The sequence below is a fragment of the Lutjanus erythropterus genome, chromosome 7 (assembly GCF_056507025.1).
Source record: "Lutjanus erythropterus isolate fLutEry1 chromosome 7, fLutEry1.hap2, whole genome shotgun sequence".
NCBI lineage: Eukaryota > Metazoa > Chordata > Actinopteri > Lutjaniformes > Lutjanidae > Lutjanus > Lutjanus erythropterus.
This window is the reverse complement of record NC_139323.1, coordinates 10307184-10321266: the sequence shown is the minus strand read 5'-3', so window position 1 is coordinate 10321266 and position 14083 is coordinate 10307184. Positions and strand designations below refer to the sequence as shown.

The window sequence follows — 14083 nt, the reverse complement described above, 5'->3', positions numbered from 1 at the left end:
AGGGTTATGGAGAGCTAGCTAGAGCATATCCCTGGGCACAGTGAGTAAAAAGTAGGGTACACCGCAGCTAATACATCCAGTGTTTGGGGTTCGGAAAAAAAACCCTGAGCATCCACAAAAAACGTGCACAGAGGTTAGTAAAAAGTTCAAACAGCAAACAGCTGAAGACCCAGGAGTTTCTTGTTGCCTGTGAACAACAGTGCAGACCACTGAGCCACTCAGCTGCCCTCTAAGATAAATGAGGCTAATAGGATAAGTCTAAGCTCCCTCTTACTTAATGAAAAGGAAACATTGGCAGGAATGCATAAATTCCAGATTATGTACATTTACTAAAGGTTGTCGATTTGATTTAAGCCATAAAGTAATACCCTGGTGAAATGCACAATATTCATTTGTCACTACAGAAAGTCATTATGTATACTTTTACCTCATGAAAGCCTTTAACTCACTTTATTTTATCACTATTTTACTCATTAACACTGATCTGCCTGTACCTCAACAAGTGACACTCTTACATTGTCATAGATATGCAGTTTACTTTGTTGTACTCAGGTAATGTAAGTCAAGAGAAAGTGAATTCTCCTAAAATATCTTGGGTAATTTTTTTTTGAGAGGGTGTGCTTAAAGCTGTCACTGTCATAACTCTGTCATGAACATGAAGGCATCTTGAATGTTTATAACTGTTGTCATTAAGTGTCATTTGGTTGCTCCTGGCTCCCGGGGCTGAATCAGCTAACTTGCTAATGCTTACTACAGATAACAGCAGACTGTGGTTAGCCTACTTAGCGACAAGTAAACTAGCTAACCGCCAGCTGTCCACCAGATCACTCTCTAAGCTGAATCACCTTGGTAATGTACTGTCCTCAAACTGGCCTTATAACATTTAATGACAGTTTTATGACAAGTAAAAATGGTAACATTTCAGGAACCCAGTCCCGGAGATTATTCATGACACCATTACAAAAACACTTGACAGTGTAATAAAACTTAATGACATCTTTATGACAAGTCTAAAATGCACCACTTTACTTGAGCTGAAGGAAATTATTGTGTAGTGACACCCAGTGTCAAAACCAACAACAAATCACAGTATAATATCATGTTAAAACATAAAGCTAAACAGTTTCAAGTTTGATAATGTCAAGTTGTATTAACAAAGACATTATTGGCTTGATTAAGATAAAGTTGTAATAACAAAGACACCTTAAACAACTGAATGAAGCTTATTTACAACAGTCAAGCATTCATGACTCTTTAGTGTTCATGATAGGTGTCAGAACATGCTGTGTAAAGTCTTACACACACACACCTTCAAATAAAGTGTTGCCATATCTCAAACTACACAGTATACATATATGTATTCTAAACTTAAAAGTGAAACCCATCATCTAAATTTGTTGTAATATTACATTAACACTTAATAAAGACTTACTATAAATCAGTGTTACATTATGTTGAATAACAACATTTATTGTGCTTCGTTTATACACATTATTAACAGACAGCATAAGAGCTCATAAAAAATACCTTTACAAAAACTTTAATACAGAAGCTGATGTATGATCACAAGTAGCTCGTTTCACCGTGGCTTCGCAAATAAACACATAATCCATCAACATCGCACAGTCCGAGTCCATCTCCTACAGTCAGAACAGATAGTGACATCATATGTTGCACATCATCATGAACAATGGCCGCAGTCAGAGAACAGACAGTAAAGAGACGGAGAACCAAACAGTGGAGTTCAGTCCATCACATTGACACAGACACATGCATGGTGCCTCAGCACTGTTCAAACCCTGCCATCAGAGAGAGGGCCAGGGACTCCACTGTACCAGGAGGAAAAGAGGAGAACATTTGATTAATTCTTGTTGATTATTCCCATCTGGGCTTTAGGTGTAAAGTAAAGAATGTCCTGGTAGAGCGTCAATGTAACATAAGTTTATTGTCTGGTATCGATTCAACAGAAGCATCAGTGTTATACTTACAGTGAGGGAAGGAGCCACGACACACAGCCTTGTTGAGTATCGTCACAAGGAACATGTGACAGTTTTTGAAATCAGATTCCATTTTATCAATGGACTCGATCCTGAAATGGAAAGGTAAACACAATATTTAGACACAAACAACCTAGTTAATGAAGCTAGAGCAGCACAGATTTAGGGATTGGTTGTCAATTTTTTTATTATACTATAATATGGATGTAACATTATATCAAAACTCGCAATCTTACAATTAAAAAAAGTCTAAAAAAAAGCCTTTGTTTTTGACTGCTACTGACTGCCTCATTTTTGTTTTGCAATTATTCTTATATAATTCAAACATTCAATGCCAAAGACATTTCATGCCAATCTTTTGCACATGCTTAAGTCATGGCTGGCTACTTTTTTTTCATTTCATTGAAGAAGAAAGGAAGAAGCACTTTAAGTTAAAAGGAAAAATGGATTTCATTTGGGAAAAAAATTCTGTATACGTCAAATTTATTATTTAAAAACAGCCACCTTTTCAAGTTAATATCGTATTGTGGACTTTTTATCGTGATATTATTGTGCCTTGAGCTTTCGGTATTGTTACATCCCTGTACCATAGGAAAAAATACTACATTAATATGTGAACACCTTGAAATCTTTTAACAGTTTCATCACAAATACAAAAACATTAACTATAAAATGCATACTGATATCATTCTTTAAAGCTCATTTATGCTAAATATTAAGTATGCATGCAGATGGAGCCTTCTGTCCATACTCTGTGTTCATGTCGTCTGTATTTGTGCATGTTTTCTGACAGCTTGTAGATAGGGATGAAGTGGAGGAGTACCTCCGGTAGTGGTGGGGGGCAGTGTGACTGTGTAGTCATTAGTTTTAAAGTTTTAAAAGCCCTTAAGTCAATTAGTTTGTGAAAAGAATTCTTTTGAAAACTTTTGACTCTTCCTTTTCATCCTCAGGGTAACTTCTGATTGAGAACGTCCTCTAGTGGATGTTCTGCTTAACATCCATGCCAATGTGAAGGAAGCATGGGGAGTGTGTGGGCAGTAATGTTAACATTGTTTGAAACAGATGTATACATTTTCCTACATAAAGGGGGCATGAATGAGGCTTTAACAGACACAACATACACTGACAATTACAGCTTTGATTTCCCTCCACTGTATATGAAAGCCCTTACTTCCAGGCTCCAAATCCAGCTTGCCATCTGTCAGAGAAGATGAGGACGAGATTGAGAACCTTCATTATTGCTTCCTTCACAAAACTGACCTATAAAAATGACAGCAATGACAACAGTGGTTACAATGAGTGTCATATGCATGTAGGAAGCTCAGTCAGAAAAGGGAATACCATAACGCAACAAGACATTAACATAACAAGATTGTACAGGTGAGTGACGTGCGTTAATTTATTGATCATAACAATCCCTAAAAATAAATTCCTTAGAGTGCAACTTTAACTGTGGGAATACAGTGCTGTTTACCTTCTCCCTCAGTAGACAACGGTCATGAATGGTTGCCAAATATCTGTAATGGATCTTGATCAGCTGGTCCAGGTCCTTTGCTTCTTGTACTTGGTGCTGAAACTCCAGTCCAGTGCTGTGCAGAATCTGTCGAGAGATAACGCAGATGCATTTAAGATTGTATGAAAATTCATAGATTTTAATGGAGCCATACGTAAGACTTTCACAAACGAGTACTGCAGTCCAAATAGTGAATTGGAGCTATAAACAGTAAATTAAATAGGTTGCATTCTTATTTTTTAACTTTCTGGTGATATGCTGCCCGCTAATTTTTTGGAGTATGAATTCAGCAGGTGGCCAGTTTTACATGTAGCTTCTTCAACAACAGTGCTGTACTGGAGATAGAAAATTATATACTTTAGAAAATACTGATGATGGACGAATTCCATTTAGCTGCTTTGGTGACACGTGTAAAGGTCTGTTCCACGATTCTTCTCACCCTGGTTGTGATGTAGTTGTGAAGGCTGTTGACAAAGTGCATGAGTTTGACCCGCAACAGACACATTCTGTGAATCTGCTGATTTACTGGCTCTTTGACCTTCGCTTCCTCGGACAGAGATCCTTCCAGTTTCTTAGTGACGTCTGTGAAATCTAGGAGAAACAATCACATTTTACATATTAGATATGACTGTGAACATTCGCTGCAGAGATTCTCCTTATTCACACATCGTCAAATGGTTTTCAAACATATCAATCGAAGGTCCAGTGTGTAGGATTTATGGGCTTTAGACAGGGCCTTTTTCAGGAGGTCCACTGCCACTGTAGGTCCTCCTACACCAGGGGTCTGTGACCTTTACTTTCAAAAGAGCCAGTTTTGGCTGAAAAGAAAAAAAAAAACTCAAGATCTAATCCTGCACCTTGGTCAGCGGTTCAGACTGGAGAACTGACCTATTATAAATGTTTTTACATCCACAGCAATCCTCAGGAGACTCAGGAATAAACACCGGCAAAATTTAAAAGAAAATGTGCTGAGCTGTAGGTGTAGACTATGATGCACTTTTTAGTTGAAGAAATATTAAAACTTTTCTTTTTGCACTGGCTATGCATTTTTACAATAAGAAAATGTAATAATCACTTTAGTCACAACAATAATAAATTAAATGTAAGTGTTAATATAAGAACAGTTATTCATTTCCATTTGATTTTTTTGTCAAAGCCACAGAGCGCCACTGGAGAGGAACAAAACAGCCACATGTGGTTCCAGAAACACAGGTTGCTGCAACATGTCCTACATACTTGGAAGGGGAGTTGTTAGCAGTCTGCAAGCTCACTGCTAGATGCCACTAAATCCTACACACTGGTCCTTAAACAGAGCTTTATTTTGGAGAATGTAATATATTACATTATACTGATTTTAAAGATCCAATCTAACTCATACCACTGAATCGAAGAGTGTCCAAACTGTATTTGGCCCATTTTATCTGCAGCAGGAGGAGAAACACTTGATTGTAGATCTTCTGACACTCAGAGCTGATCACAATGTCAACAGGCCAAGGAACCTGTAGAGAGAAAAATGAGTAAATGTCTAGAGCTGCAAGGATTTGGAAAAGTCAAAATTCACTTGATTCCCCCTTCTTAAATGTGAATATTTTCTGCTTCTTTTATTCCTCTTGGACAGTAAACTGAATATCTTTAGCTTCTGGGCAAAACAAGACATTTGATGATGTCATCTTGGGCTTTGGAAATCTCTGATCATTAATTTTTCACCATTTTCTGACATTTTATAGACCAAATGATTAATTGCTTAATCGAGAAAATGATCTGACAATTAATTAACTATGAAAATACTTTTTAGTTGGAGACCTATAAATATATACATTGTAGCGTCAAAAAGACTGAACAAAATATAAACAAATACATTCATGTTGCTTACCTTGTAACTCAGGGTCAGCACCTCTAGATTATTTACAGGATGTTTCTTCCTGGCAGGATCAATAGTCTCCAAGAAGACTGACAACCTATAAAATAGGAAATGATGGAGGAACATATTGACTTTTTAATTAAAAAAAAAGAAATAATTGTCCAAATTATTATAACATAATTTTCAATAAAGATATGTAGTACCTGCTGCTGTCCTCAGGGTGGCGCTGTCCAACTGCCTCCTGCAGCTGAACGTTAAGAAAAGACAGCTGCTGCCAGCTCTCCTTCTCTTGCACCTTGTCAAAGATGGCCGTGTAAAAGTCATACATGGTGTCTCCAGCTTCCAGCAGAAAGTAGTTCCTCATAGCCTGGAGGTATTCCAGCAGCCTGTGGAGACGTCAAGGAACTCAAATGGTCTATATGCAGAAAAAAGAAGTTCTCACATGTATAATCTGAGAGTGACGCTTACTTGTAGTCTTTTTTCAGAGTCTTCATGAGGTTCCCACAGCACTCGATGTACCTCCTCTCGATGTGGGGGTAGAGGCAAGAGCGCAGGGTGAGCTCAAACGTTTGGCAGGTGACAGACTGAGATGAGCGGTCCACGATGAAATCACCTCCAGAGAAACGCTCATGAAAGTCACTCTGCTCCAAATACAGCCTGAGGGGGACACAGACCAGAGCTACTTTAGATTTTAAAAATGTTCTGGATCTAACAACGCAAGTCTGGGACAACAAAAATTTAATCGCTTTAAAATTTAATTATCTTGGAACAGCAGTACCATTTGAGAGATTATAAAACCAGCGGTTACAGAAAGGCATTATATAATGATGGCTAAACTGAAGCCCCAAGCATTATTCTTGAAATAATAACAGCTGTTGAGTGTTTTAATTTTCGCATTCTAGTTTTTAAATTTGATTTTGATGAGTAATATATTTACTGCACTAAATCCTTAGATGACCATGACATGTCATCAGAGATTAAGGAAACATGCAAAGATGAAATACTGGTTTCTCTCAAAGGACCACTACAGCCAATATGTTCTCCTTTTAAATTTCCATTCTGGGCCAAAACATCTGTTTTTATTTGCCCGTTTCATGTTTATTAGAGTTAAAATCAATGCTGAATGTTCATGTGTATTTTGGAGCAACTCCCCTCAACCATAGAGTGAACATAAAATAGGGATCCAACCTATTTAATATGTCATCTATAGCTCCAACGTCCTATTTGGACTGCAGTGCTCATTTTTGAATGCTAGGGTCTTATTTATTGTTCTTTTAATGTTTATCTCTAAGCCAAACAAAAGTTAGTCTGGTTGTCATTGGAATGTAGTGGTTGCTGTTTACCTGGCAAAGTTTATGGCCAGCAGCGGATCATGGATGTCGTCGATCTCCAGGTGCTGTGCTATGATGGACTGCATCTTTATGAGGCTCCTCTTTGTGGCCTGTTGTTCAGTCACTGTGTCTGTGGGCGACTCCTCTTGACTGCAGAGACGTGACTGTACCGACTCCAGAAACAGCGTGTACAAACTCTTCCTCTCTGCATCTGCAAAGCAAAGTTTTGACAAATTACAGCAACACTGTAAAACTGAAAAACCTAAAACCTAAAGTAGTTATGGCTTACAGAAAAACTAAAGCTGACCTCTGGAGGATCTCTCAGACTGTTCAGCCTCCTTGCAGTCCAGGTTTTTGAGCAGCTGCATGGACTTCCCGGCCATGATGATCTGCTTGAGCACGGGTTTGAGGAAGGACACCATGGTGAGCTGCCTGTTGCTGGAGCCCTGATCCCCTCCGGAGCTCCCGCTGGCTGCATCGTTCAGCTTCTCCTCATTCTCCACAGTCTCAGACACACTGTACAGTGTGTAGGTGGCATACCAGAAGTCCCTGTGGTTCACTGGGACATCCTTGTTCCTGAACAAATGTCTCTATCAGTTGCTGTAGTGAAGACACCAAAATGTTATAAGACAAAGTTGTTGTTGAATGGTCTCTGCTACATACCTCTGGATGATGAACTCCTTGGCTGGGTCAAACAGGTGGCCATGAACAATCCATTCATCCACAATCTCCAGATACGGTCTGACCGTCTCTGTCCACAAAGAAAATAACAAGGCCACCTAGCAAGGGAAGACAACACAAAGGAATGATCATACATACAGACTGTCTCTTTGTTAAGATCCATGAATTCCACCAAGTTTAACACTCACCGCCTGCTCTGATGCTTCCCCGACACTGTCATACTCAATGATAGCTTTGTACAGGGTGTTGAGCAAGTGAGAGGCCCGCACAACATTCGGAGTCTCAGGGGGGACCTCGGCGACCCCGGTGCAGAAAACTTTGTGCAGCACTTTGATCTGTGCCAAGTGGGGGTTGAGTCGCTCCAGAACTGCAGACAGGGTCACTGTCTCATCTGTAAGAGAGAACAGCAGAACAAACATCAAAGATCAGACATGAGAATTAAACCCCTTGTGAATCAAACACTCACTCACACTAGGGCTGGGGGCTGGGATGTTTTACACAGCATTACTGTAGAGACTGTAATGTTGTCACGACACTGGAATTTCTCATTTCAATACGATATACAATACAATAAAAACACAGATGAAGAAGTGGGGGATGACATGAAGCAAAAGGCTGTAGGCGGGAGTTGAACCCACAGTAGAACAAGAGGACAGCCTCAGTACATGGGGCAAATGCTCAACCAACTGAGCCACCAGGCGGGTGCACTGCACCTTTAACATTTTCCACCAACTACTTTTGCAATTCATGCAGTTTATGACAAAATATTTTGGTTTAGTCTCTACTAGTGGTGTAAGAAAATATTAATAGAACTGAATATCTCAAAATGTTTTGTGATAGTGTATCGATTCTCAAAACAACTGTGTTGTGGTATGTTATACATGCAAAGGTTCACAAAAGTTGTTTGTTTTATGGCATGTTTAAACCCCTGACCACAAGATAGCAGTGCTTTTATTTACCTTCACTGTTACATAGTAATAGTAACCTATTTATTGTGGTATGCATTATACCGCAAGACTCTTGCCAATACACAACCCTATACTCTGTCCCATATATGTGCTCACATGGCATTACAGTCATTTAAATTTGGGTATTGATAAACTGAAACCAGTATCACAGAATTTTCTTTGGCAGTACTGAGGCCTGGACAGTTTTCATTTTTGTTCTGCAAATTCAGTCATTAGTCAGTTTATGGTCGCTCAATTTATATAATAGCACATACTTGTTCAGTAGGGCTGCAAGATATGGTAAAAAGAATTCATATTGCAACAGATATTGTGATATGTTTCAATTCTGCATCACAATTTTCATTTTTACTGAAAGAAACTATTAACATCATGATAATGTGATGTGTTGGGGACTGTACAAAACAAACTTAAATGTATTTGCAAAGATCTGTAAGCATGTTCTGCAATTTGAATATTATACCTGGCCATATAACCATTTAGATATTTCAATTAATTTGCAGCCTTAACTTTTTGTGTACTCAAAAGGCTTAGATCCTATGCACCATGTCACAAATTGTTTGTATAAGTTTTAAGTAATGTGATACCGTGTTATGTTAAGCAGGTATTACAGGGTAACTGTACTGGAGTTAAACAACAATTGCAACCCCTCAGTATCGCAACTTTCACTTGCCATTGCATATGAGCTCTCTCTCAATTGTGGTCAGCTCCTCTTTGAAGCTGGTGAAGTACTTGTTAAGTGCCCACACAAAGGCCTGGTAGGTCCTGAAGGGAGGCTCGGAGCCCTTCTTGGAGCTGTAAGAGGAACTGGAGCCTGGTGGGCAAGGCTCCGAGCTGTACCCCGTCACCTCGTCTATGAACCTCTGCAGCCTGAACACCGCCTGCCCGTACACAGCAATGTGCTCCAGTACAGAGCGCAGACAGTTCTGCAGCACAGACAGAGAGAAGATTGGGTTTCCTATAGCAGAGACAGGCACATTTGTCAACACGTGATATATGAGATGTTCAGATTTCTAACTTACACCGGTCAAATGAGTTACCACCACGTTGTTCCTTACTGACACTTTTCCATCATGGTGTTGGAAAATAAAGTGTTTCTTAACCCCAGAGAGAAGCCTGCAACATAACAGTTCAGCTCAACTTCATGATAACACAAAATTAAGATAGTATTATAAGCCTGTAAATGAAAAGAAAAATTCTCATAAATCCAACAAGGACTCAAGTGTTTGGGGATCTATAAAATATTTTTTAAGATAAATCTCATGATAAAGTAGTATACCAACTTCTTTGTAAGTCTGTACAAAGAGCACAGTCACACACCATAGCATCATCACACAACTTACCACAGTGTCTCCCGTATTACTTGGGTCTCTGTGACAAAGGCCTTTTCTTCTGGCAGATACAATGGATCGGAGTTATACAAGTGTTGATCCCTGAAGAGAGAGATGCTGAGGGTAAATGTCTTTAATATGGCTTCACCTGACAATTATTTTTTAAACAGTATTTTTATGTGCGACAATTTTTACAAAGATGCTTTCATGTGGAGGATCTAAATTTTTTTACTAACAAGCAGCTCAATATCGTAAATACATTATTATTTTACTCTCAAAATCTAGTCACAGTCAATTTGGCACAAATACTAGGTTGTAGTTTTATAAAGCATCTCATTATTGTGTCCATAACACTATACTCTAAACTGTATTGTGATATTCATATACAACAGGTTGGAGTCTTACCACACATTGAGTAAGTTGGAGTGTAAATGCAAGCTGTGAGGGAAACGAGGAGCATGAGCCACCCAGTACGGTGTCACTACATGCTGTTCAAGCCAGGCCCGGGCATCAGGCTCTCCCACTGGAAACACACAAACTGGAATTAGTCATATTTAAAAAGAGCATTAATGTAGACACAGATGTCTGCAGTGATCCCATCTCAGTTTCACATTATGCCATAAATCAAAAAGGCTTCAGTGATCTACATTTCATTATATTATCTTGCCGTGTGATCCGTCCTCACCCGTCCATGTAACTGGTACTGTCTTGTTGTCGTGGTCCTGGTCTTCCTGCGGCGTTCTGTCCAACTGGATCCCAGAGTCTTCCCTGCTGATTGGCTGCTGGCTGTCATCATCCTCACTCTCCTCCTCAGACCACTCCTAAAAACCAGTCAAGACTGATTTATACACAAATCCATCTCAGTTAGGGAGGAGACTGCTTAATTCAGCTGGACAGCTTGTTTTACTGCAGGTTTACAGTTCCTACACTCAATCAATGGCCCTCCAATCATTTTCTAATTCACAAACACGATACACTGATTCACACTGGGATTTTTTTGTTTACACATTAGTAAATGTTCAATAATGTTCTTTGGCTGTTGCATATCAGCCTACACACAAAAAAAGAGCTTAAAATATGCTCTTCATCCTGTCCCTGGTACAGGAGCAGTTTATGTTTATAAATCCAACATTTCAGTGATTGCATGATGGAAGAGGTTCCAGTTGCTACTGTTCAACCAACACAATTTTCTGTCTCCATCTGCATTTGGATAAAAGACCAGAAGTGGACGTGATTTATACCATAAGTCATGTTAAATTTGGGAAATGCTGTCATCTCTAACATTCACCAGCAATACAACTGCTGTGCCTTCAAAGCATCAAGTTGATCTAATATTGGCATAAAATGAATTACGAAATGTATTTCCACTTTGCATACTGTACTTTACATCTCTCTATATCTTTTTAAATTTTTATTATTAGCTAAAATAAGTTGTATGAACTGGTCCCTCCCGTCACCCTTAAGTTGAAATTGATAATATTAAATTCCAAAGATGCTGTGTTCATGTTTCATGATGTTTTAATCTTACTGCAGTTCACAGTACTAGAAACTCTTTCAAATGTTACCTTAGCAATTACAACTAAAATACAGTTGCAGTTATTAGATGCAGAAAAATACCTGCTTTATCCGTCATTTAGAACAAGTGTACCAAGTTAATTTAGTTTAGTTTAGCTTTTTTTCACTTTATCTGATAAATATTATTAATTTTTAATAATTCGCCCCTGACCTCCTGTCATTTTGCAAAAGTGGCCCTTGGGAAAATCAAGTTGATTAATGGTATCCTACACACTCATGGTGCACCCATACAGGTGTGTCAGTTATACTGGCTAACTGGACCTCTGCTCTGTGTACTAAGTGCCTGAACGATGTCTTCCTAACTCTGCACTTAAACTTTGCTACAGCTTTATGATTCTAATAAACATGAGAAATTTAGCATTGCTCTATTCAACTTCAACCCATGAAGAGGTGTGATGGTTAGGATTTACTCACAGGGGTGTCTGGGTATGGTCCAGTGTCGATGTCCTCACCTTCCATCAGATATTTAGCCCAGTCAAAGTTGTCCTCTTCTTCTGCAGAAACAAGATGAAGTGATAACCATTAACGTGGACATGGAAGAATTTTAAACTTTCATAAGTCAAACCAGGTGTCTGTGAAACTAGGCCTAGGCAATAAAACAACAGTGAAAAGAACAACAGAAACAGTGAGGATTGAGAAAATGAGTGCAGACAGCAAGGAAATTAATAAAAAGGGACAGGTCAGTTGGTCCAGCAAGGCAATATTTGTTTCTTTTTTTAAATCCATTATGTCTGTTACCTGCTGACTTTCCAAATGAAGTGGTTAAATCAAAGTAAGGCAGTTAAATTCAAAATAAAGTGATTATATTCAACCTTTTTTTCTCAGTCTTTATTAACTATAGTTAATTAAAAATTATACAATACTGAATGAAATTAAACATTTTATTGTGATTTTTTTTTTTTTTCAGTTTTAACACGTAGCTCTATGTGAAATATCAACTCACCAGCCTCCTTTACCCTGGGTCTCTCAGTAAAGTCTGTGTTCGAGGGAGACCCTGATAAGAAGAGCAGCAGTGACAGTATGCTGTAGTGTACATCAGTCTGAAAAAAAAAAAAACAGAAAACATCTATTATTGGGATGGTGTGGCTTGAAAGAAAGGCATTGTCTCCACTAATAGAGTTAATTTTCTTTCAGCCTATGTCTGTATCTTACCTTTGTTCCATCTGTATTAGGTAAAGGTGAGTTCAGGAACTCTTCAGTCAGCCTCATCCAACTTTCTGCTTTGCTCAAGTCTGAGTGGACCATGAGCTTTTCATGGATTCTGGAAAACACAGCAGATTACTAATCAGTGTCATGCAAAAGACCTGCAGAAGGGGAAATGGAAAAACAGCATCTTCATCATGCTTGAGGATGTTTGCTCAGTAAATCTTAAAAACTGAACACCCAGGAACTGATCTGAGGTCTAATTTGGGGCTGCAACTAACAATTAATTTCATAGTGGATTAATCCGTTGATTTTTTATTTATTTATCAATTAATAGTTGATTGTTTTAAAATGTCAGAAAACTATGAAAATGTCAATCAGTATTCCCAAAGCCTAAGATGACCTCGTCAAAGGTCTTGTTTTACTCACAACCCAAAGATATCCAGTTCACTGTCAGAGAGAGTTTTATATATATGTATATATTAACATTTAAGAAGCTGGAATCAGAGAATTTTGCCCCTTTTTCTTTAAAAAAATATACTCAAACCAAATAATCGATTATCAAAGTAGTTGGGAATTACTTAAATAATCGTTTAATTGTTGCAGCTCTATTATTTGGCCAGGGGGTATTGACATAAGCTATTACACTCCTCGTCGATGTGAGTGAAGTACAGTAAGAGGCATGCAACATGCAGTAGTAATTCAAATGTCTCTTTTGATACAATGGGAAGAATAAAAGACTCACTCACCCACTTATACTGCGTTGGACTTTGTGGGCGTCCACGTCCAAGTAACGATGAAACCTGTCAATAAACCAGATTATTAACGTTACTAGCATCACTGTTCATGGCTAACGTGGGGTTACATGTTAGCAGCTGACAAGCTAGCTCCCTGTCAATGGCAAACTAACCTGAAATTCGACCAGGCAAATTTCAGTGCCAGCTGAAAGTTCTGGTCCTCCTCATCCTCGATCCCGCTGATACATTTTATCAACCTCTTCGTTTCCCTCTCTGTCTCCTTTTCGAAGGTGCTCCAGTGTGCCATGTTGATGTTGACAGTGGTGCTACAGTTAGCTTGACGTTACGAGCATCTACATGTAGCTAGCTATCTGTCAGGCTGGCTGCTGGCCTGTTCATTCTGCAAGCTAACGTGCTAGCACGGTGAAGAAAGTGTTAGCTAGAAAGTGCCATTTATTGCAAAGAAACGACAGCTTTAGCTATTTCTCCATTGACGCATTCATTACCGCGCAACAGTTTGCCTCCGACATCAGGCAAGGTCGAATGCGCATGCGCCAAATTGAACTGACGCTAAAAAAATCTATTTTAGTTTGTTTCGAGGTAAAAGCTCAAGCATTAAATGGTCGACTAGGACAGGAAGCAACGTTCAACGTCTATTCATACGAATACTCGACCGACTAAATGCAATATTCAAAAGGAACACTCATTTCTAACAGATCTCCCATAATCCATTGCACTGCAGTCCGGTTACAGTAGGTTGTAGCCGTTGGAACCTCTTCTCCTAAAGGCTCTTTGAGATTTCCACTTTAACCGTTCTCCTCCTCGCTCGTTATCGAACATATTTTTATAACGGTTTCACAAAGAAATTAGTTAAAATTACTGGTTAAACGGCTTTAAAACAATTATTCCACCGATTGACTGCGTTTGCGTGAAAAAATAATCTGATGTT

General features: G+C 38.8%; 1 protein-coding gene across 1 annotated transcript; it reads right to left on the bottom strand.

The window, feature by feature from the left end:
* Positions 1-1444: 1444 nt before the first annotated feature.
* Positions 1445-14078, bottom strand: tubgcp5 (tubulin gamma complex component 5). The gene is made up of 23 exons (XM_084722630.1): positions 13308-14078; positions 13147-13200; positions 12407-12515; positions 12198-12294; positions 11669-11748; positions 10365-10500; positions 10085-10202; positions 9692-9781; positions 9371-9464; positions 9022-9274; positions 7572-7774; positions 7366-7481; positions 7010-7278; positions 6715-6913; positions 5840-6028; positions 5575-5757; positions 5384-5468; positions 4889-5009; positions 3950-4101; positions 3472-3597; positions 3169-3257; positions 1989-2089; positions 1445-1829 (listed from the first exon to the last, which is right to left on the bottom strand). The coding sequence occupies exons 1-23, from the start codon at positions 13439-13441 to the stop codon at positions 1783-1785; spliced, it is 3045 nt and encodes a 1014-aa protein (XP_084578756.1). The 5' UTR covers positions 13442-14078; the 3' UTR covers positions 1445-1782.
* Positions 14079-14083: the final 5 nt, after the last annotated feature.

Excerpts from the sequence above, each read along its gene's own strand:
- tubgcp5 (XM_084722630.1), bottom strand. The coding sequence starts at position 13,441 with ATGGCACACTGGAGCACCTTCGAAAAGGAGACAGAGAGGGAAACGAAG. Across the intron at positions 10,501-11,668 it reads GACCATACCCAGACACCCCT|GAGTGGTCTGAGGAGGAGAG; the intron begins GTGAGTAAATCC and ends ACTGGTTTTTAG. Across the intron at positions 5,758-5,839 it reads ACTCTGAAAAAAGACTACAA|GCTGCTGGAATACCTCCAGG; the intron begins GTAAGCGTCACT and ends ACGTCTCCACAG.